At 42.9% G+C, this 23379-nt stretch overlaps 1 protein-coding gene across 1 annotated transcript in view; it reads right to left on the bottom strand.

The window, feature by feature from the left end:
* The window catches only part of cpne4a (copine IVa), a 114595-nt gene that overhangs the window by 12780 nt on the left and 78436 nt on the right, over positions 1-23379 (bottom strand). The window contains exons 7-10 of the mRNA XM_046043796.1: positions 21614-21712; positions 13830-13916; positions 8219-8278; positions 1501-1634 (exon numbers count right to left, since the gene is read on the bottom strand). Coding sequence (XP_045899752.1) covers positions 1501-1634; positions 8219-8278; positions 13830-13916; positions 21614-21712 — 380 coding nt within the window. The remainder of the gene's footprint in view (positions 1-1500; positions 1635-8218; positions 8279-13829; positions 13917-21613; positions 21713-23379) is intronic.

The following is a 23379-nucleotide window of genomic DNA, read 5'->3' on the forward strand; positions in this document are numbered from 1 at the left end:
CCAGCAGGGGGCGGCTTAAACCTGCGTCCTCTCTAGCGGCCAGCAGGGGGCGGCTTAAACCTGCGTCCTCTCTAGCGGCCAGCAGGGGGCGACTTAAAGCTGCGTCCTCTCTAGCAGCCAGCAGGGGGCGCCTTAAACCTGCGTCCTCTCTAGAAGCCAGCAGGGGGCGGCTTAAACCTGCGTCCTCTCTAGAGGCCAGCAGGGGGCGACTTAAACCTGCGTCCTCTCTAGAGGCCAGCAGGGGGCGGCTTAAACCTGCGTCCTCTCTAGCGGCCAGCAGGGGGCGACTTAAACCTGCGTCCTCTCTAGAGGCCAGCAGGGGGCGACTTAAACCTGTGTCCTCTCTAGAGGCCAGCAGGGGGCGACTCCACCGGCTGCAGAAATAATTTCTGATTTATTCCCTCAGTAAACACTTTCCTGATGAGTTTCTGGTCTCAGTCGCTAGTTTCAAGTCTTCTTCAACACAGCATGATGTTCATTTAGTAAATTATGGTCCCATTTAGAGGAACAGAGACCAGGAAGCAGGGGAGGCTTTAGGGCGGGGCTACAAGCTGATTGACAAGTCGCTACCTTGGCGACCTGTCAATCAGGATAGAGGCGACTCGTATCTGCTGCTCTGAGTACATTTAACCAGCTGAAAAAGCTCATCAGGAGTCAGCTATAAGTACGTCACTAGTCAAAATTAGCATCCCAGCTAGTATCACAGTTAACGTGAATTACAGATGCACCTTGCTAACCAAGCCAGCTAGCTCCACCCTCTCGTCCAAAGCTCCGCGTGATCCATGATGACAGAGATATATAGAGATTAATGGCAGTAAAGCATGTCAATACTTTAGAGACCCCCCGAAATATCACAAATCATGCTTTTAGGGGAGCTGATGTGAGCTGGCTCCCCCATAGTTCGCACCATGGTCATTCCTCAGTTTAAAGTCCACTATTTATATTCTCGAACCTTATGTATATGTTTTCCCCAAAGATCTGTCACTTTGTGTGAGTCGATGCAGAGTCCACAGTTGCTTTCTAGTTTCAAATAGTGTTTCTCAGATTAAACTCCTCATTTCAATCTAATAACGCCCCTAAGAAAGAACGATCTCAGACCTTCAACATGTTTTAACTTCACAGAGAATAAAACACAACCTTCACAGAAATGTAATATTAGAAAAGTCTGCGTGGGACAGAAAGTGAAGCCTGAAGCAAATTAGAAACGGGCAGCTTCTAAAACCAAATACGAGATACCAAGAGAATTAAGATGAAGGGGTGTGTGTGTGTGTGTGTGTGTGTGTGTGTGTGCTTCATCTTCATCAGTTCTTGTGTGTCTGAATAAAACATTTCTTCACAGTACAACAACAGAAGATATTAAGATTATAACCACGCAGGCCATTAACATCAAACTGCCTTTACTTTAACCTGCTGTATAATCAGTCTGAGTGTATTTTTACTTTAATGAATGGACTAATCTGATTGGCTGCTGTGTTGTGTCGTGGTCAGGTGCAGGCCGACCTGTCATAGTCCTGGCAGATCTCTCCCACAGCCACCAGAGCCTTCAGGTACTCGTTGGGCTGGTACGGGTGGATGTAGTGCAGAGAGCAGCTGTTACGAGGATCTCCGTTGGAGGCCGTGAAGTCGATGGCTACCTGGAGACACGACAACCAATCAGAGACAAGCTTTAACCCTTTAAATGTTACGTTTCTGTCTTGTATGTAATGCTCTGCGTCTCATTCACTTCAAATGAAGGCCGTGTGATGTTTGAGACCATCTTCTGTGCAAAGCATTAACTACTAGCTCAACTACTTTTCAACTAGCCAAACACAACGTCAACATTGATAGTTTTTAGTTACATAAATAGCCTAAGGGCCCTTTCACACCTGAAAGTCCGCACCAAGGCCGAATTGCGATTTTTCTGCCAGATATGATAAGTTTTGCTAAATTTCAGTATTCACTGCCGGTCTATTTTTGATTGAAGCTGCATTAAGCAGCACAAAGTAGATGAACCAGGCAGGAAGTCAGACACAGAACAGTATAGAGAATCCAGTCAATTTTCAAAATAAAACACCCTCTGTAGTCTTGCAATCGTACATCAACAATAAATACAGTTAAACAGACAAAAAAAGGACACAATTTAACTTTGTAGCTACTTAACCATAATAGAAGCACAAAAATCAATGACAACTGAACCAATAAGCAACATCTGAACAAGTCAGGAAAATCCGACAGGCAAAACGCTCTTATTCTGAAATGCTCCATGTGGCTATGTAACGCAGCCACAGAGAGCGGTTATCTGTAGTTCACAAACTGACAAATTAACAACACGTTAACAACGTGCAGGCTAAACGCTCCGCTGCTGAAACGTCAGTGTGAGTTGATGCCGGACAAAACCGCGGCTCGGCCGCTGCCTGTGTCGGTGACAGGAGGCGCATGGCGTAACAGGAGGCGCATGGCGTAACAGGAGGCGCATGGCGTAACAGGAGGCGCATGGAGCTTGTGATTGGCGAACAAGTCTGTTACACAAGGATGACAATGGCATGAATCTGTAACTGCATGACTGTTTAAAACAGGTCAGACGCATTATTAACCTACATTTTAATCGCCGTCTTCACGATTAGCTAATCACGTTCTTTCAAATCGCAATTTCGATCTGAAAACAATTAATTGTTCAGCCCTAGTCTGAACCAAATGTTTTAATACATTCGGTTAGTTTAGGTTTGGTTTCACATTGCAATCATGCAACTGCACGAAAGAACTTTACGTGACAGACTTTCAGCGTCGATTCAGCATCATCAGTGTGGGCTGCCAATACTCAACATTGATTGGTTTGTAAAAGGACGTGTGTCTGATGTCAGCATGTTGTCACTTGCTTGATGGCCTTGACAAGAATAAATGAACAGATGCATATCGTTGCCACTATATTGTTATTTTTATCCTTTGAGCCCTGGCACCTCTATGTGGGGAGAGACCAAAGAGGTGAGCGGCAGTTCGCTTCCATAGTGGCTGTCTGTTTCAAAAGATGAGCTGTCACGGGCGATTTATAATTGTGTCTTTATTTCAGTGCATTTCTCAGTGCATAGAAATACAATAGATTAAATTCTCTCTGTTGTTTCTGGTTTACTCGGGAACAACTGGTACTTTTGATTCGGACCGAGACTACCTCTTTTTGTTGGACCAAATTTTGGCTGTTTGGTCGGCACCCTGGTCGTGGGGAGGTTTCAAACCTGTAATTTTGGTTTGAATCAAGTCCAAAGGCCGGATCTAAGGAGGTAGGTGTGAAAAGGGCCCAAAGTTATGTCGTTATTTTAACCCAAACCATGCTGTTTTTGTAAACCTAACCAAACTCTGCCATTTCAGAACATCACCAGGAGATTTATTTTGAAAGTCTAACCGGATGTTGTATATGTATTCTTGCTGACTTGACTCCAGACCCCTACACGTCCAAAAAATACACTAAAGAGAACCCAAGGCATTAAAAAGCAAGCGCCAAGGATTCTTGACTAAGCGTCCTTGTGACAACTCTTCACCGAACTATGAAATATAATTTACATCTCACTGATGATGAAGTGGAATAATTCGCTTGTTACACTAATGAGCTTGTGTCAGAGATACGTGTGTGTGTGTGTGTGTGTGTGTGTGTGTGTGTGTGTGTGTGTGTGTGTGTGTGTTGTGTATTTATGGTTTTACATTACTGTATATGTACATATGAAAAATACAAATACTATGAAACCCAAAGCGCCTCACAAGAAGAAGTTTGTAGACTTGAATCCACCAGGAACAAAAAGCTTTTCTGTTACCCAACACAGTATATATGTGTATAAATGTAATAATAGGACTGACACTGAAACATATATGGTATTTAGGTACATGCAATAAATCATTCAGCTATTCTAACTTTAGCAGAACTTGAGTGGAAAATGAGGCTCTAGAGAGAATGGTGTGTTAGTCTTTAAATACAAGAAGAAAGAAAGTTTCATCTCTGACAGAAACATCTTTTCCAACTAAAACATCCTGCAGCCTGCGTACACACAGACGGAGTTTCCTCTGGAGACGACATGAACCGACAAACAAACAGCTGATTCGACACGCTGCTACAGAGAAAAACACACCTCACTCCTCTTCTTACCGCCTTCCTCACTGAACTGAAGCTTCCTCACTTGTTTACATGTAAAGTGAGTTTCTGACCCTCCTGGGCGATTAAACACCAGCGGGTTATTTCAAACAGAAACTCTTTTCTTTCGTCTTCTCCTGACTGTTGTAGGAAAGTGTTTTCTGACGGTGATTAAACATTTAAACATTCGAGGAGAACGAGGCGGCTCAGATCTTGTATCTTCGCTGCAGGAAGTGATGCAGCTTTGTGGTGTTAGTGTTGCTGCTGACTTCCTGTTTGTATCACAGCCGGACTGAAGCATGGTGCTTAAAGTTGTTAGAAGAGGACGTTTAAAGATCTGAGGTCAGTTTTCCTCTACGTTACGGGGAGTTGAGGTGTATCCCATCGTGCACACTGTCACAGAACAATGAGCGCGGCTTCCCTCAGTGACGACCGGCTACTGCAGATTCATCCTCCACAACATCAGGAGGATGCTTCTGCTCCTCACCCAGGAGCAGGTTCTGGTCCGGTGTCTTGTAATCTTTGATCCCTCAGTCTGCATGTCGAAGTGTCCTTGGGCAAGTCACTGAACCTCAAATTGCTCCTGATGGCTGTTCTATCAGTACGTGAAAGTGTTTCTGGTGAGCAGCTGGCACCTTAGCCCGCTCATCAGTGTATGAATGTGTGTGATCCAAAAGATGCTTTACAAATACAGACCATTTACCATTCCCCTGCTCCCTGCACCGGCCACTATGGCTGCTCGAATCTGGTTCGAGGCACTGGCACTTGACAAATGTGCTGCAAATAGCTCAGGCCCATCCGAAATCCAGGACAGGGTCAAACACCCCAGCCCGTCCACAACGCTCCGCCAATCAGGTCGCTCACTACAAAGGGAGGGGCAGCTACCGCTCAACAGAATCACCACTGTTTGCTGTCCCGACTCCACAAAAGGTGAGACGAGCTCCCGATCAACATCAGGAAGACTCAGCTGTTCAGACCGCAGCTTAAATAAAAACTTTCTGTGTCTGTTATTGTTTCGAAATGTAGAAGCAGTTTAGCGCATGAAGGATGATGAAGGTGATGTACCACATGTTTCCATAGATGTTTAGTGATAATAGCAGAGGTGGGACCAAGTCATTGTTTTACAAGTCCGAGTCTCAAGTCTTAGAACTCAAGTCCCAAGTCGAGTCCCAAGTCCGGACCGATCATGACGGGCAAGTCCAAGTCGAGTCCAAGTCTTAATCTTTGAGTTTCAAGTCCTAAACAAGTCAAAATGCGCTCTTCACCAAATTTAAAAACCATTTCAAAAGTTTTTTCAAGTTAAAAATAAAATGAATGAAGCATTACCTGTACAGAAACAAGGCAGAGGCGCAGTTTCACACAATAAATTTCATGAATTAAATGAAATGTTCATGTAGGGCTGCTAATTATTAAGGTTAATATTGAGATCACAATTATTTAACAGGATTACTCATCGCCTTAGGAAACATTAACTATTGAAATGTAATACTTTCTTTTTAAAAACTAGGCTTCTATATATGCATTACTCCAAAATCCCAAATAGCCCATAAAATAAGAAACAATAATCCAACATTATTAACTTTAAGCAGCATCTAGTGTGCAAGAGGACGACAGCAGCACAGTTTCCCCCAAGTTGACAGCTTTGGGTGACGGATGGGTGTGTGTGTGTGTGTGTGTGTGTGTGTGTGTGTGTGTGTGTGTGTGTGTGTGTGTGTGTGTGTGTGTGTGTGTGTGTGTGTGTACATGGAGGGGAGCAGAGCAGGTGACAGGTGAGCTACTCGAGTTGACAAAGTTACTTTACAGAACGCTGAAATAAAACCGTGCTGTTTTGTCGGGAGATGTAGTGACAGAAACCAGAGGTGAGAAAACTATAAATCGCTCTGACGTTAGAAGAAGAAGCAGACACCGTGGATATTTTACAAGAACCGATCAGGTAAAGCAACACTGAAAATCTTAGGGAGGGACGAGAGCTTCGATCAGCTGTGAAGGAAAGAGGTGCGCTGGATTTATACAACAAAACAAGTGTCGTTTAGAAACAGCACCCGGCACTATTATCGTTTTATCTTAATTAACTTGTTTTTATAATTGGTGGAAGCAGCTTCACACAACAGCTGCAGCAGTCTCTCTACACTGTTTCCACCTGACCTTTCTTTTCTTCGTGAGGTGGAGGAATTTAGAAAGTTGTGTGGTGCTGCGTCAGGCCCCAGCTGTTGTGCATGATTTATGCGTAAAATTCCTCCAGCCAAATGGAACGATCACGAACGGTTCACAGCACGCTGGTAGTAGGCCTGCTACACAACCCATTGTAGGTACCGGAGAGGGAGTGGGTCGCTGGGGCGTACAGGGTCAGGGACAGGAGATCGCGGAGCGGCCGGGTGATTGTTCCCTCTTGCTGGAGGAAGCCACGTCTAATTGAGCACCGCGCTATGTTGATGCGCTGCGCAGTTTTTTTACATCATAATTTATATTCAGGCATGGGGAGTGTCAAGTCAGCTCGAGTCAAAAGGCTCAAGTCCAAGTGAAGTCACGAGTCATTGCTGTTCAAGTTAAAGTCGAGTTGCAAGTTTTTTGATTTTGTCAAGTTGAGTCTAAAGTCATAATTTTTGTGACTCGAGTCCACACCTCTGGATAAAAGGGTTAACATTCAGCTGCATGCCTGGCTGAAGTATTAAAAGTTGAGCTAAAATCAAGAAAAAGCAGACGTGCATATGTTTGACTGTCTTCCAAAAAGTATCCACATGGTTGAAACGCACTTGAAGTCGCTTTAGATAACTTGACCTAAATGTGATGTAGGGAGGGTTAGACCGAGTCGAGACCAGGACTTAGGGAGGGTTAGACCAATTCAAGACCAAGACCAGAGTTTTATCGAGACCGAGACAAGACCAGTTCCCAACATTACATGATACTCAATAAAATTGTGAATCGAGATCATAGGTACTCAAACTGATCTGAAAGATCCAAACACCCACATACGAACACTAAGAGCTGAAATCAACGTAAACATCTTTATTCAACACTCCTTTTCCATGCTGACCATCGCGGGGAGGGGGGGCAGTCATTAACGGGAACAACACATTTTTTAATTAGGGTTATTGGCTGCATTTAAAGCAGTAAGTTTTCCATCCAATCAAAGTTTGGATGTTAACAAATAAATCAGATGATGAAAAAGCAATTTATTGATATTCCCAAAGTTATGCTCTTGACTGGTCTTGATATAAATTCCTGAGTCCTCAATGTCCGAGACCGAGACAAGACCGAGTACAAATGCGGTCAAGTCTGAGACGAGACCAAGACCATCAAAAAGGGGCCTTAAGACCCGTCTCCGAACCAAGACCGGTCTTGAGTACTACAACATTACTGCAGTCTAAACCAAACCAGGTCAGACAACCAGACCAAAAGTAAACTCAGGACAGGTGTCCACATACCTGTCCACAGGCAGTGTTTCTCAGCCTGTGTAAAAACTAGGCCAAGTTTCACCTGACGGCCGGCTGGGTCTGTGCCGTAATCGGCTCCCTCTGGGGTCCAGACTCAGATGAAATACAAGCGTTCAGCTCAGCAGAATATTAGTTTATTAAATGCATATTAAACTGTTTTTGTGTGCAGATCAACGAGGACGTCTTCTGTTCCTAAGGGCCGCAGATCGACCCTGCAGGGTGAGTTCAGAACCAGCGGGGAGGAGAGCCTGCAGCTGGCTGGTTAAACTGGTCAGGCCCCCAGTGAGAGCTGCTGGGTTTAACTGGGACACAGAGGCTGCCGAACGTGTCTCCGTGGTTACCGTTTCCATGGAGACCAGCCAGTCTGATAACAAGAAAAAAATTTCTGACTGGAAGATGACCTTTGTGTTTGGGGGGGGGGGGTTTGTTTCACTGTACTCACGGGGTCTAAAAACTGTGATTCCACTGTACTTGTGGGGTCCGACAGCTTTATGGGGACCAAAATGCTGTACCCCGCAAGTTTAAAGGGCTGTCTGAGGGTTAAGACTTGGTTTTAGGGTTCAGGTTAGCATCAGATAGCTTGTAGCTGTGGTGTTTAGGGTTAAGGGGTTAAGGAATGCATTGTGTCAATGAGATGTCCCCACAGGGATAGTGGAACAAACGTGTGTGTGTGTGTGTGTGCGCTCACTGTAAACTGGATCTGACAGCCTCCCATGATGTAATCCAGGAAGGAGTGCATCTTGATGATCTGCAGACAGAAAAACATGAATATTTAGAGGCTGTTATGTTGTAATGACATGAAACAGCGTTCGTTCACACGCCGACTGAAGTCACACTCACATCAGCTGTTTTCATTCATTCACACAGCCTCGCTTTTACAAACTGGAGGCGTGGAGCTGGAGAGACGGATAGTGTCTGGCTCAGGGCCGGCCCTGACAGCGTTGGAGCCGTAGGCGAGATTTTATATTGCCGCCCCCCCTTATCCCATGTGCAAATGTGTAAGTAAGTGTGATCGGCACACTTGCCATCCTCCAGACATCACAGCCTAAATTGGGAGACTAAACATAAACTGGTATATACGTTCCTCCCAGAAACTATACAGAGACATTTTTCTTTCATTCTAGTGAATTTGTCGGGTAGACTTTTTGTAGAAATGCAAGAGCACACTTTTATTTGAACACTGGAAGGGACACTTATTAAATGGGGGTTCTGGGGGACCTCCCCACAAACAGTTTGAGCATTAAACACTTAATTTCCTGCATTCTGGTGAAATTTTCTTCTCTGTATCAATTTAAGGTGTTATTTACGTAAAGGGAAACACAAAATTCAGGCGGCTGGTAAAAATTTTAAATTTTAAAAATGCAGTAAGCCTCTCAGGCCTTAGATCAACTATTATCATAAAATCCCTGCTGAGTCAGCACACATGACGTAGTCTTCCCTCCACTTTAGTGGTTTTTTTGTTTGGGGAAGAAACCTCTTTAAATGTGCACGTGGCACCTTGTCACCTCCATAATGAATGCATTCATTTTAATTCAGATAGAGACTCGTGGACTTTAATGGCTCCTGTGTTTCAGCATGTTCCAAACTTTATGCACATTCAGAATCTCTCCCACGTATCTGTGTTCTCTGACATGTTGAGAACGTGTCATAATATTACCAGAATAATGCCATAATTTAATCAGATTTCATAATATGTTACTACCTTCCCTGATACTTTGCTGCTAATTAGCATGCCCTAAGTGAAAAACTCTCTCTTTTGTGGCGCCCCCCCTCCCTCGCCTGTTTCGCCTATGCCACGGGCCGGCCCTGGTCTGGCTACTCTAGAGGATCTAGTGTTTTTGGAGTTTGATCATAGGGACTGCAGTGTGTGTGAAAGAGCACGTTTGTCCAAATTTACACCTGTTTTGGTGACACACATTTTCACACATGCATTGTGCTTTATGTGGAGTTTAATATCAGCCAGAAACACAGAAGGTTTCATCCAGACGTCCTTGTTGTACATTATATCACAGTGTGTCACAGTGTGGAGGTTCTTGATGTTGTGGATTTTGCTGCTGTTGTTTCTGGTGAACCCGTCCTCTTGTGTCTTCGGTATGTTTCGCCTCCTGCTTCTGTGTTCCTTATGTCATTTGTTCATCGGTTTTGGTTCCTGTTTTACTTTGAAAGTGTTCTTCCTTGTGTGTCTCGTGCTGCTTTTACCTCTTCTCTTTATATTTTCCTTGATTGTTTGCACCTGATTGTGATCACCTCGTTATCCTCAGCCCTCCCGTGTAGTTTCATTCTCATTGTTTCACTATTATGACTGTCTCGTCTTCCAAACCTCATCCCTGGTGTTTTCCAGTGTTTTGTGGATGGCACTTACAGATTTATATTCTGCTCTGTGGATTTCTGGATCATCACCTGTTCATTTATGGATGTTCGTGCTCTGTTTCGCCAACTTCACATCAACTGTAAGTTTCACCTGTTGTCAAATAAATTGCTCTAACTTAACAGTGTCCCTGACACAGTGTTTAGGTTTTGTTAGAAACAGGCGATCTGAAGACGTCATTTTGGGAAATTAGTTTGACATTTTTATAAACCAAACGACCGGTTAATTGAGAGAGAAAATTATTTTCAGATTACTAAAGTCTAGAAAGGAGAGTAGAGGTGGAAAAAGGGTGGCGACCCGCGTTCAATCCCCCACTGTGACTCATCTACCATTGTGTCCCTGAGCAAGACACTTAACCCCTCGTTGCTCCAGAGGCGTGTGACCTCTGACATGTATAGCAGCTGTAAGTCGCTTTGGATAAAAGTCACTGTGCAGAATGAATAAAATACTGCATTACAACATTATATTAATCAAAATTATCAATGTGTTCATCACTTGAATGGAGCTCATTTTAAAGACTATGTACACTGCCAGCTGTGTTAAACTAGCTGATATTTCATAAGAATAATCTGAATATGCAAAGTAACTGAAAACGCCACTTTCTCCGGCTGCTCTGACAGAATGAGAGTGAATCTTTATTGTGAACTACCAGCGGATGTAAGGAGGACAGAGCTGCATCTGGTTAGTGACCGGCCTGCAAACCTGCTCTCATTCTGTCATCTCGCCTCGCCTCCTGCACTCGGAGAATTTGGTTTCATTTCCTGCCTCCTCATCTATTAAGTGCAAATTACCTCGCAGCCTCCAGAGCAGCTCGCTCACACTTTGTATGTCGTGTTGTGCTAAACCTCATTCTGCGCTGCGCTTTTCAAGCAGCCGTTAACTCGATCTGAAGCGGGAACTCTTCACGTGTCGAGTGTCATCTGGCTAAATGTTATCTGGCTTTCATTCTGCCGCAGGATTCCCCAGACCCCGCTCGCTCGGTCAGCGTCGTCTGGCAGGAAATGTCAGGTTAGTCAGGCAGCCCGGAGCCACATAATTGGTTCCTCTAACGGTCTGTCGGCCAGACGCCACCATCAGCCTCCGAAAACACAGAGAAAAAGCTTCATCTGTGCTAGGAAAATGAGGTTTTAGGGCCCTAAACCATTTGAAACAGGGTAGAAACATTTATAAATACTGCCATGAAGGGTGATGTTAAGATGATACTGTTAAAGAGAAGCTGCAGTGTCTTAAAAAGGCACTTTCTTGGCAGTTAAGAGCGTTCGGGTCCTAATTAGCCTGCTAACGCTGACGACTCATTATTAAATAATGTGATTTATGCTAATCTCGCTGCCTTTAGTTTCTTAATCAGGCTCACTGACAAAACTGTGGATGTCTGGAGAGCAGCAGATAAAGGTAACGAGGTTTTATTAAGATTTTCAATATCGGTACGTCTTATTTATGAAGCATCTCAGAATTCCTCTGAGACAGAGTGAGACGTCGTTGTTTCGTCGCACTTTTAGAGTCAAAATAGTTAGTAAAGTAGTCAAAAGTTTTACAACTCCTCCATGTTGTAGTTCCTCTGTAAATCTAAGTAGTTCAAGTCCAGTGGAAAAACTTTAAATGGTACCAAAGTAAGCAGCGAACATTTTACGGCACAAAAAAGAGAACTTTTCAGATCTAAAATTAACAATTAAATGAAGGAGTTTTGTTCATTATTTCACTGAAGGATCAACCAATGACCAGCAGCTCTGTCTGCCTTCATTAATATTAATATAGAATATATTTAATATAGTACATAAAGCTTCTGAGGGTGGATTAACAGACTGATTTGAGGTGTTTACAGCAGAAATGTTTCATTATAAACCCTAAAATCCATGTCTAGCACTCTCCCTGTGTGCTCTGACAAGGGTTTTAACTAAATTCTTGTGTGATCATGTTATTTGATCCTGTAGACACTCACTTGATCCAAGATAACTTAATATTAATTTACTTAAGTATGTTTTAAGTATTGGACTTTGCTACATTTTCAATCACATACGTTACTAAGTAAAACAAAGTGCCAGGAAAACAACCGTTTCTTAGACAGCAGACCAGTTTGAAATATGGCAGTGAGAAATGCAGCAGTCAGCAGCCGCAGACACGGCGAACTGTTAAAGAGCTGCACGCCTCCACCTTCAGTCAGGTAACCAGCTCCTTTCACTGTCGCTGTTCAGACTCATGTTGTGTGCAGCATGAAGTCAGATCATGACTGCGCACAGAATTATGGAAAATACCAATAAATGCCCGACAATAGTTTATTTAGCTGCCCCAGACTTCTGTAAGGTGTCTGCTGTTAACACCAGTAACTACACGTGTCTCATGCTGCATAATGGCTTCAAAACAGGTTAATTAATACCAGTTACATTTATATTTACAGATTTTTAATCATCACTCAGTGAACTCCTTGGCTGCGGTGTGAGAGCATTTCCTAGTTAAGTAGGCCTATGCAGACTTATCACTATGGATTTCGGCCTATCATGTTTTCAAGGAGTCTGTTCACATTGATATAGCGTAAGCTAATAAAAATGTTCATTTTGTGAAAGTTGAAAATATTAAACCGTAATATGGCAATTTTTTTTGATTAAATCCGGCCCCCACAGTGTCTGTTTAGAACAAAATGTAGTTGAGGACCCCTGATGTAGAGGTCAGTAAATAACAGCCTGCTTCCATCGGTGGTTAAAAATATTTTTTCATAGTTTGGTAAGATGCTTTGCTCCAAATAGCTAAAAAGACATCGGTGCATGACAATGTTAGTTGGTGTTAGTAACCTGCTGGTTATGCTTATGAAATCCCATTAAAATGACCATCTGTCTGAATGTAAATAGGGATATGACTTCATATACAGTCCAGTGTTTCCCGTTTTCTCAGTCTAGTATGGGCCAGAGTTTAATCTGTTCCGCCACAGTTTCCTAATGAAGCGAAAACATTCTCAAACCTCTCATTATAACATTAAATGTTACTGTTGTTTCCCCATTGATTTGTATCTGTCAAACAAACTAAAATTGAAATTACCATATGTATTTGTTCCATTATCAAATAATTAAGTATAATATGTATAAATAAGATATTAAATAAATGTAAGTTGTTTTAGGAGATTAAAAAGTAACTTTTACTGAGTAAACTTTTGAGTAGATTTTTACACAGTAACTTTACTTGTACTTAAGTTTTTTTTGTACTCTTTCCACCTCCAGTAAAAACCTTCAGAATATAGTCAGGAATAAAACAGGAAAGTTTAGTGTCTGTAAGAGCTGCTGAAGAGATATCAGGCTCAGAGTGGGGGGGGACTCATTTTGAGAAAATCACATCATCATGTAAAATTACAACATCATGATAGAATATCACACTGATAAATGAGTAACAGCATGCTTGAACAGTCACACCCGCAGAGAGCTAAAGCAGGGGAAAGGTTTGTATTATGGCATTTCTTAGTTTCTAACTCTGGGAAAGTGGGAAGGACAGTAAACCTCCCCCAAACTACTGTATATGTATATCATAGCTAATGTAATAGTTTTCCATTTCCATTCACTGAGGAGGTCCGCCTCTCACTTTAAAAACTTCTGCTGTATGAAGTTTGATTTACGTCATCTCTAACAAAGTTGATGAGTCTCCTGGACAAAAGCTACTGAGATATTTTGCTCTAGATCTGTAATGAACGAGGGATTAATGGATGGACCACGACGCAGAAAGTAGTGCTTTTTTATAATTAATGCTTCAACAAGGAAGCAGAACATTTCACAGCTGCGCATAGCTGAATGTCATCTGCAAAGTAATGACCATCAGTACTGTCGCTCAGGACCCCTAGTGGTGACGCCAAGACAGAAGAGCAGTGGGCCCAGGACAGAGCTCTGTGGCACTCCATATCAAATTTTAGTTTTTTAAATAAAACACCTGTTTTAATATGTCGGTCAGTCACCTTGCACTGGTTCAGAATGACAATCCCAGAGTTCTTGTAATTCTTCTTCTTCACCTGGTATTTGGGATTTATGCACGGCCACTGCACCTGAAAACACAGAAACAAATGGCTAATTATTTTCAGCTCGTCGGCCTCTAAAAACTAAATTTAGAGAAACAAACATTTACCTGGACAGAGATTGTTTAATCTTTATTCCCATTTCATTGAATTTTGCTTACAAAAAGTATAAAAACAAAACCTCAGGACATCACATACAGTAAATACACTGAGACATGAAGAAGTAGGAAAAGCATGAAGCCAGAATAATTACATTTTATTTGATCCATTATTTAGTCTCATCAAGATCAAAATCACTGTTTCAGAGAGACTTGTGCACAAGAAAACGGTAGAAACATGGACACCGAGTGTCCTCACCACCAAACGACATTACAGGTCCTTTGTGCGGCACGTTCTTACAACCCATATTTATGTTTATTGTAGCAGCGCCCTCTAGTGACCGTAAGCTGGCAGCTAAGGAGGAAGTCGGGTGACATATTAGGCAGAAAGTCAGGAGGTAGAATTGGTCAAACCCATACCTGCCAACATTGAAATTTTAAAATAAGGGACATTTTCAGGGGATCAAATAAAAACGTTACTCAGGCCTAACATTAATTCCAGTTGTCATGGAAATTATTCTCTTTCCTTGGGGAGCATTTAACAAATAAATTACAACAAACTGTTGTCTTTTGGTTGATTTATTAAATGTGAATTAAAAGAAGTGCAAAACAATAAACAGCTGGACCAGAGATCCACTGCCTAGTGCAGTTAGTAACATCTGGCAAAGAACAAAGGAGTGCATACCAATTTAGCTCAGTGTATGTTTATGGAACAGAGGCTCCTTTGCCATCAAAGACTAAACTTACTGGAACAGAGTCAAAGGGGAACCGAGGGAACACAATAAACCTAACAAGCTGTTCCTTATACCACAGCCTACACATCAGTACATGGTAAACATAATCTAATAGACTGAGTTACAAATACTAATATACGAGAATATGGATACTGTAATATAAGTGCATGCATAATAGGTGAAACACATACAGGAAGAGATTTTCCGTCGCCACACCAGTTACCAGTTAGGTGGATTGTTTTCATTCATTAAATGCTTTTGCAAGAAGAACACTCTACATTGATCTCTAATTTATTAACGCCAAGTACTAACTTGTTAATAATCACAACCATTCATGCAGAACAATTACAGTAGATTGTAATCTTTACTTGCACATCGTTAATGTTTCTGTTCACATGTATTTATTTTTAGGGGCATGTGCCATTAAAATACTCCCTGAGCCCTGCATCATCCAACCTGAACCCCTCACGCTGCTGCTGCTCTTCTCCTTGTTTATTGGCGGGTGCTCTTGACTGTCCGTCACTGTTACAGCTGATGTTTCTCAGCATCACTTACTTTTCAAACAGGGAGGTGGCAGTGAGCACGGGAGTTCTTTAATTAGGATGCAGATCTGTGATTACGCTTCGTTCAAACGCTCCTCAGACCTGGGATTTAATTTGACATTATAGTACAGAGGTGCAGACAGCTGCAGCTTCACATTCAGAGACACAATGTGTGTTAGACAGCGGCGTTGACCACAAGCCCTCCGAGCTGAACACAATCCTTCAGCTGCCTAAACAAGTCACTCTGACTCTGTAAGAGTGGAGACCAGGTGACACTCGGCGGCTCAGACTGTACTTGTGTGAATAGACAGAGGCAGGAGGATGAAGGGCAGAGCTCTCTGGAGGCTTCAGCTCTGAGGGATTCTTGTTTCTGTGTAGCTGAGCCAACTGTCAGCTGAGGAAGGCGGACAAATAAATAAAACCTGAACAGAAGAAGAAGAAGGGTGGGGTGGAGATCCCCACAGGACTCGACTGACTGCTCATTGTTTCCTGAGGAGGAGAGTAACAGTTCTACTCCTCTGCTGGATAACAGCAGCGAGGAAAACACCTTTCTCTCCTGCTTCACTGAGTTTACAGCTGAGGTGGAGACGAGATCCGATCAGACGGTTTCAGTGGAAGATTAAAAAATGGTGTATTTATATGATTTGTTTAACTGCTGTAGAACCAACAGCCCTCTGGGGACAAAAAATGTGATTGACTCCACGGGGTGTCAGGGTTTGGTTTTTTCTTGTCTTATTTTGAAGGAATCCTTCCTAACTTTAGTTCCAGTGTTTGTTTGTGTGCTTTCCCTCCTGTTTGTCTGTCCTGCCCTAATTAGTTTCACCCGCGTCTCCTTATCCTCCCGTCATAAAATGACCCACATTATGACCTTTCACCTGATGACCTCATCCGTGACGAGCCCTCCAGTTGGTTCTTTGATTTATGTTGCTAGAAAGACGTGAAGAGAGCATGCACGGGTGTTGTGTACAACTGTGTGTCGCCTGTAGAAGTAATGTTAGCTGGTGGTGTAACACCAAAATGTGTGACCTATCAGATTCTGTGACTACACCCAAAACGACGATGTTTTCCTGACCATAACAAGTACTTTTGGTGCCTAAACCCAACCAAGCTGCAACCGCTTCACATCGTCAACAAAGCCTCTAGCGCTTAACTTCCCATTTGGGTCACAGAATCTGATAGGTCACACATTTTGGTGTCACACCGGTGTTGCCGACAGCTAACGTTAGCCTACTTACTACACACAGATAAACAGAGGTGCTCTGTTCACTTCCTTCTTGCTATTTGAGAGAGAAGTTTCACAGGCGTCGCGAGGTCTGGTCAGGTTTATTACTTATTCCTCCTACTTATAGCCTGCTTATCAGCCCTTTTTAAAAATGATCATTTAATTCAGAACAGTACTGTAATGGATTTAGCCTGCATTTTGACAGCAAACCTACTATATAAACTCAATAACTGGAAATACATGTAATAATGTCAGTGTAAAATAAATAATATTCCTGACATCAAAGTGAAGAAGAAACGGCCCTATTTAGATTTCAGACAAAAGGTATGAAATGTTAACGTGAAGGTAAACGCTGCTGTGTCATACTTATTATGGGCCGACAGAATGAACACACACACACACACACACACACACACACACACACACACACACACTTACTTTAGATTTATGATTAGACAGAAAAATCCAAATATATCTCTGATTCACAATGCAAGATATAAGATCATTATCACAATATTGCCTGTAGACACACACACCTGTCTATAGATCTGTCTCACTCTTACCCCTGCCTTGGCCGACCTCGTCCTTTCTCCCAGTACTGTTTCCTTCTCAGATTATTTCCCACACTTTTTTGAGCCTGGTATCTTATTTCCTGTCCCTGCAGCTCTCGGTGTGCAGCCGTCTCTGTGAGCGTCTCCCTCTTATTTTCTGGTAGCAGCCGGCCTTGACGGCGGCTGCAGCACTACAGCAGGTCAGTCACTGTGAGCCAGTTCCAAACACTGTCAGCAATCTTTACATCTCGTCTTGGTCACATATTTGTGTAATCAGCTAATATATCTCTTATGTTTGTTATAATATCTCTAGTCACAGATCACCTCCAGTAGTATCAGCAGCAACTGTTCCCTTCAGTTCTGTCAGCCCACCGTTTTAAAGCTAGATCTGGGTATTCCCTGTTTCTTTTTCAAAACTGTGTCACAGCATTTCAGTATACGCATATAATCAAGGAATACATAATATATTTCTGTATCGATATTTTGAGAACAGTGCAATTTAAATCCTTGTTCCATGAGCCCCTTTTATACTTTGAGCACCTGCCCTTCTAAAGGTCTCTGCACGGCCCTGGTTGGTTGGTTGTGTTTGTTCGGTCGGGTTAAGATGGGAAAATAACGGATCATGAAGAGAAATCTTTCTGACGAGTCATCAAAGTTGTCTTATCCTTTTTTATAGACTGGTTTCTGTGCAACATCATCACAGAGATACATTTTTTTTTTTTAACGTCACTAGCTGAAATTTAAAAAAACAAAGCAAGTCCCCTGGACAATGAGGATGATTTTTACAAAGCATAACGTGTTTTTAACGCCACTGTCCGAGATAAAGTGTCAACTTTTGAACTAACGTTATTCTTTAGCACATGAATTTATAAGAGAAGTATTCAGTGCTTTTACAAAACACAATGTTGATTAACGCCACTCTGTCCTGCCGCGTGGACGCTTCACTGATGGTAACGTTAGCTGGCGGAGTTTCTTTCTACACACTAAGTTTCACGTTCTTGTCCATAAATTCAGACCTAAAAGGTACCACAGATCTTTAACTACACGATGAAACGGAATACCAACTGAATCTAAACTTGGTGGTGCGAGCAGAGTTGAATTTGTTATTGTGCACCTGTGATGATGTCCGATCGCTGACAGGTGAAAGAGAGTGTGGAGCCTCATCGCTCCTCCAACCAGAAATAAGAGAGCTGAGATTCATGATGGCAGACCAAAATCTGGGTGAACAGAGGAGCGAGGAGAAAATAAAGGCGAACGAGAAGCACCTTGTGTCATTGTGGGCTTGACGCCATAAATCGTAGGACGGCGATAACGGAGCACACCTTCACGCCTCATCTGTACAACACAAAGACGGTTTATGTCCTCAGTAGGATGGAGTGAAAGGTGAGGAGATTAATGCCTAAAATAAATAGTGCATTTATCACCTTCAGTGCCTTGTGTTTTCAGCCTCTTTGTCCACCTGTTTTACTTGAAGGTGGACGGGTTAATGAAAACGGTGGTATCGTTTTATCAGAAAGAAAGTCCCAGAGGATCATTAAAGTAGAAATATTCAGCTCCTCCACGCCGGTAATGAGACAGCTGAGAGGCTCTGCTGAGCAATCCAGCCGCCTCACATTGTTGGTGTGCTTTCAGCCGTGTGTTGTCATCTTAAGGGAATTTCCAGAGAAAACACACAACCTGAGCGTTTGGACACAGACTGCCGTTAACGGACGGAAGCTCTCTAATTAGCGGCTGCTGGCAGCTCTTCTATTCGACAGCTATGTGTTCATTAGCTCTGCCTCCAGCATCCAGGGTAATTACATCACGTCTGTCTAAATAAACCCTGAGGCGTTACGGCCCCAAAGGTGCATTTTTAAAGGCTGATCACGCTGCTAATTGGCACTTAATGGAATTCTGGAGGTGAAGGACCTGAAGGAGATCTGGTTGTTTCTGCTTAAACCTGACTGGGGTCAAAGTCTGGAGCTAACTGTACTAACATTTTAGCGATGCAGCTCGAGGTAAGGTAAGCAGGAGGGGAAATATTTTAGATGTTTTCTTTTCCAACAACACAGCTCAAACCAAAAACAAGACTCAATTCGTGCTCTTCCACACCATTCCATCTTTTCATGTGACCACACTGGAAAAAATTCAGCTCCAGTGTAAAGTAGTGAGTATCCAGCTCGTATAACAGTGTAAATTTGCTGTCCCCTCAAAATTCACACAGCCATAAATGTCTAAACCGCTGGCATCAAAAGTGAGGACACCCCTAAGTGAAAATGTCCAAATTGGGCCCAAAGTGTCCATTTTGTGGGGCCCCCATTATTTTCCAGCGCTGCCTTAAACCTGTTGGGCATGGAGTTCACCAGAGCTTCACAGGTTGCCACTGGAGTCCTCTTCCACTCCTCCATGACTCCCCTAACCCTACCCTCTTCTTACAGCCTCGGCCATCTTTATGTAGAGCAGCCGTTCTTTTGTTTCAGATCCTCAGAGAGTTCTTTGCCATGAGGTGCCATGTTGAACTTCCAGTCACCAGTATGAGGGAGTGTGAGAGCGACAACACCAAATTTAACACACCTGCTCCCCATTCACACTTGAGACCCTGTAACACTAACGAGTCACATGACACTGGGGAAGGAAAATGGCTAATTGGGCCCAATTTGGACATTTGCACTTTTGTTGCCAGCGGTTTGGACATTAACGGCTGTGTTATTTTGAGGGGACAGCAGATTTACACTGTTGTACAAGCTGTACTCACTACTTTGTAGCAAAGTATCATTTCTTTAGTGTTGTCACATGAAAAGATATGATCAAATATTTACAGAAATGTGAGGGGTGTACTTTTGTGAGATACTATACCTTCACGCAGATTATTTTGGAAAAAATACAGTGCTCTGAGTTCCTGGATGGTGCACTCATGACGGTCAAAAGGTTGAGTGTGAAACACTGGACACTTTTCACCCTCAATGGTCGCCATCTTGGCTTACGTAGCTGAAGGGGAGGGAAGCTGCAGGAGTTGCTCTGGTGAACACCACCATATAAAAATCTAAAGTAAGTAAGCCGAAGGTGACGGTCAGGGACTCTCCAGATCTCTAGGTCAGAATCCGTCTCTGCCTGCTTGTCGACTGACTGACCCTGCTGCCTTGATAATGATGCCCCGTTTTCCAGTTGTTAGGTAAGCCAAGGTCGAGATGATCTTTAGTTTCATGACAGACAGACTGACTGGCTCTGTGTAGAAAGTGTTGTATCTGACTTGAATTGCACACAGCGTGCCACTGATTTTTACAGAGACTCTGCAGACTCTTCACACATGGATTGAGGGCTGAACAATAACAGTATCTGGACACTTTGTGAATCTCTCTAGATCTACGAAGGATAAATATCCCCAGGTGGGAAGTATCCTTCAGAGTTGGTGTTGGGCATTGCAAGTGTTCACACGTATGCTGGCATTGTATGCTCAATAAACAACGCAATGTTGAGTCCTCAGAGGCGTTTTTATAGAGGAGACACGCCACTTGAAGAATCTTCAATACAACTCTATAGGGAAAACTCGTAACGCCAAAGATGGCGGTTATCCCACCCCTTCCGCCCGAAAGCCAATAGTCTGCCGAACCTTTTTCAGCTGTTTTTTTGACAGATTTTCCAGCTGATTCAGTGCATGTAGTTTTTATGTGCCGGTGAAAGTGAAGTTATTATCCCTCCCCATTCATTCAGAGGGGGGCCTGGTCTTGTTAGTCCGAAATAACTGCCAGGGGGCGTTATCAAGATGGCTGCCGAGTGGCGGGACTTGCCTATAAGGACTTTGGTCTTAATCAGTCTCCAAAACTTCATCATCACACCTACACCTGGCTCACAATATTTATTTAACTGTTCGTGTGTTTTCTTTTCCATTAAGTACCACTATACTGTTATCGGAATGAAGTATCAGTCTGTTTATTGGGTTAATTTGGCGGCGCTGCTCTGTCTGGTTGCAATTCGCAATTAAAAAGAAGATGACAAAGGCGTCAAATGTTGCGATCCTCATTTCCAGTAGGCGCATGACAGCTGTGTTCGATCTGAGACGGCACTACCTTGTCAAAATTCACACACTACAGTAAGGACAAAAAGTACAGGCTTGATTAGAGGTGTAGTAGTGAAAGTATCCGAATTGAGACACAGCATAAGAGTCTCTCAGTCAGCAGCAGCTGAAGGGGAAACAGGACTTTGTGTCAGAAACCTGCCTCACGGGGACGTTTCACTTTTCACGACTCCAACCACAGAAATGTCTTCTTAAAAAGAGATTTAAATGATGTCACTGATCCTGCAGCTATTAATTAGTTTATAAGGCTCTTCATGGTTTCTGGAAACGTCACTGACTCTTTGTGCTGCTGTCCTGTAATCAGCTCTCAGATCTGACACCTTCACAATTCTGATAAAATGCATTTGTTTCTAAGCAAATCTAAATTCTACATGCTTGTAGAATTAATGACAAATAATGACTATTCATATCAATTTTTAAACACTCCTGTTTGAGAGGCAGGTGACCTGAAGTACAACACGTGTGAACGAGCTCGTCCTCTCTGCAGAATGTGTCTCTGCTGTTTTACCAGGAAGCGGCCGCCTACCTGTCTCCCGTCGATGGCTCCTTTCATCTCTTTGAACGTGGCCTCGAATTCCCCGATGTAGTCGTGTTTTCCGTTCGAGTCCCAGTCCCACACGGTGCACTGAGTGGACAAAAAAACAACAAACACCTCACTGAATGGTGACTGATGAGCTGCTGAGTTTCTCATTTTTCTGTCATTAACTGATGATCAGGTGTGCACACATTCTTTTGGCCGTATAGTTTGTAAATGGTGGACTGGCCTTCTCTAGCTGCACGTAGACGTTTGCATCTGTGTGTTTTTATGTACGAGGCAATCCTGTGCAAAGGACCCAGTTACCGTTGCAGCCTCCTTAAGTTAGAAAATCCAAAGGGTTGTTTCCAAGTCAAGAAAAAAAACTCATCAGTTAGAGGTGCTGGTGGCACTTAGCGAGTTCAAGTCCCTGGTCGCAGACGTCCTGAAGGAGGTGTGTAGATGCTTGCTGTCGGCTGGATTATTTAAGTGTAGGTGTCTTGGAAGCTGTTTTAATGTGTTGTCACATGTGTGTCAGTGTAACTTGTAAATGCTGTTTTGCTGCCTTTCTTGGTCAGGTCTCCCTTAAAAGAGTTCTTATCCAAGCTTCTTCCTGGTTAAATAAAGTCAAGGCAGGTCTGTTTGTACAGCACATAATCCAAAGTGCTTTATATAAAATTTAGACAACATAGGGAAATATAAAAAGACACAAAATAGAGTCAAATAGAAAATAAAAACGGGTTAATTTATCATGTAATCATCATTATCATTTGTTCACCCATAATTCAATCAATAATCAGGATTTTCACCCTCCACTGTTTTGCTCTTATTGAAAGATTTCCCACCTCTCACACCCGTCAAACCTGATCCTCTTCATCGTGCGATATTTTTTCCTCTTATTCCAATCCAGATTGTTTGTGCTACAATCTAAAAGCAGTCAGAACAGCAGACAAAAGCTTCCTTAGAAATCTTCTCAGCCCAGTTAAGACCTGCTCTTACTACTTCTGAGAGAAAAGAAACCAGCTGAATATTATAATATTATAAGCAAGGAATATGATTTTAGAAAAAAATACCCTGAAAACAAGACAGTAAAAGTTGCAGCGCAGTGTAAAGTATTACGCTTAAGTCTGAAATCTGATTCAATAAACAGTAATTGCCAGCGGTAAAAACAAAAGTCTTTATCTTTATTTTAAAAGAACTGAAAGTTTCAGCAAACCTGCAGGTTTCTGGGAGTTTGTTCCAGATAAATAGAGAATAAAAACTGAACGCTGCTTCTGCAGGTTTAGTTTGGACTCTGGGGAAATTAAACAAATAAAAATTGTGCCTTCAGACTGATGTGAAAAAACTCAATCTTATGTAAAAACCGATTTTGCATTTGTACAAACAAAATTGGAGGTTTTCCCATTGACCTCAGTTCATCTGCATCCACAGGCCATTGGAGATCGTCTCGGGTTACGTATGTAACCCTGGTTCCCCGAGAAGGGGAACGAGAGACTGCGTCGGTTACGACACTATGGGAACGCCTCTAGGCGAAGCAGGTCTGAACGTGAATGAAATCACTCCAATCCTATTGGCTTGTTGCTAGAACGGTAAGGTGTGACGGAATAACCGGAGGAGTATAAAGCACACCTGTACACACTCATCATTAGCTTAAACTATGAAGCAGGCACTTCAGGCGGGGAGAGAGGTGCGGCGGGCCGACGCAGACTCTCGTTCCCCTTCTCGGGGAACCAGGGTTACATACGTAACCCGAGACGTTCCCCTTCGAGGGAACTCGA

The sequence above is a fragment of the Micropterus dolomieu genome, linkage group LG03 (genome assembly GCF_021292245.1).
Source record: "Micropterus dolomieu isolate WLL.071019.BEF.003 ecotype Adirondacks linkage group LG03, ASM2129224v1, whole genome shotgun sequence".
In the NCBI taxonomy this organism is placed as follows: Eukaryota; Metazoa; Chordata; class Actinopteri; order Centrarchiformes; family Centrarchidae; genus Micropterus; species Micropterus dolomieu.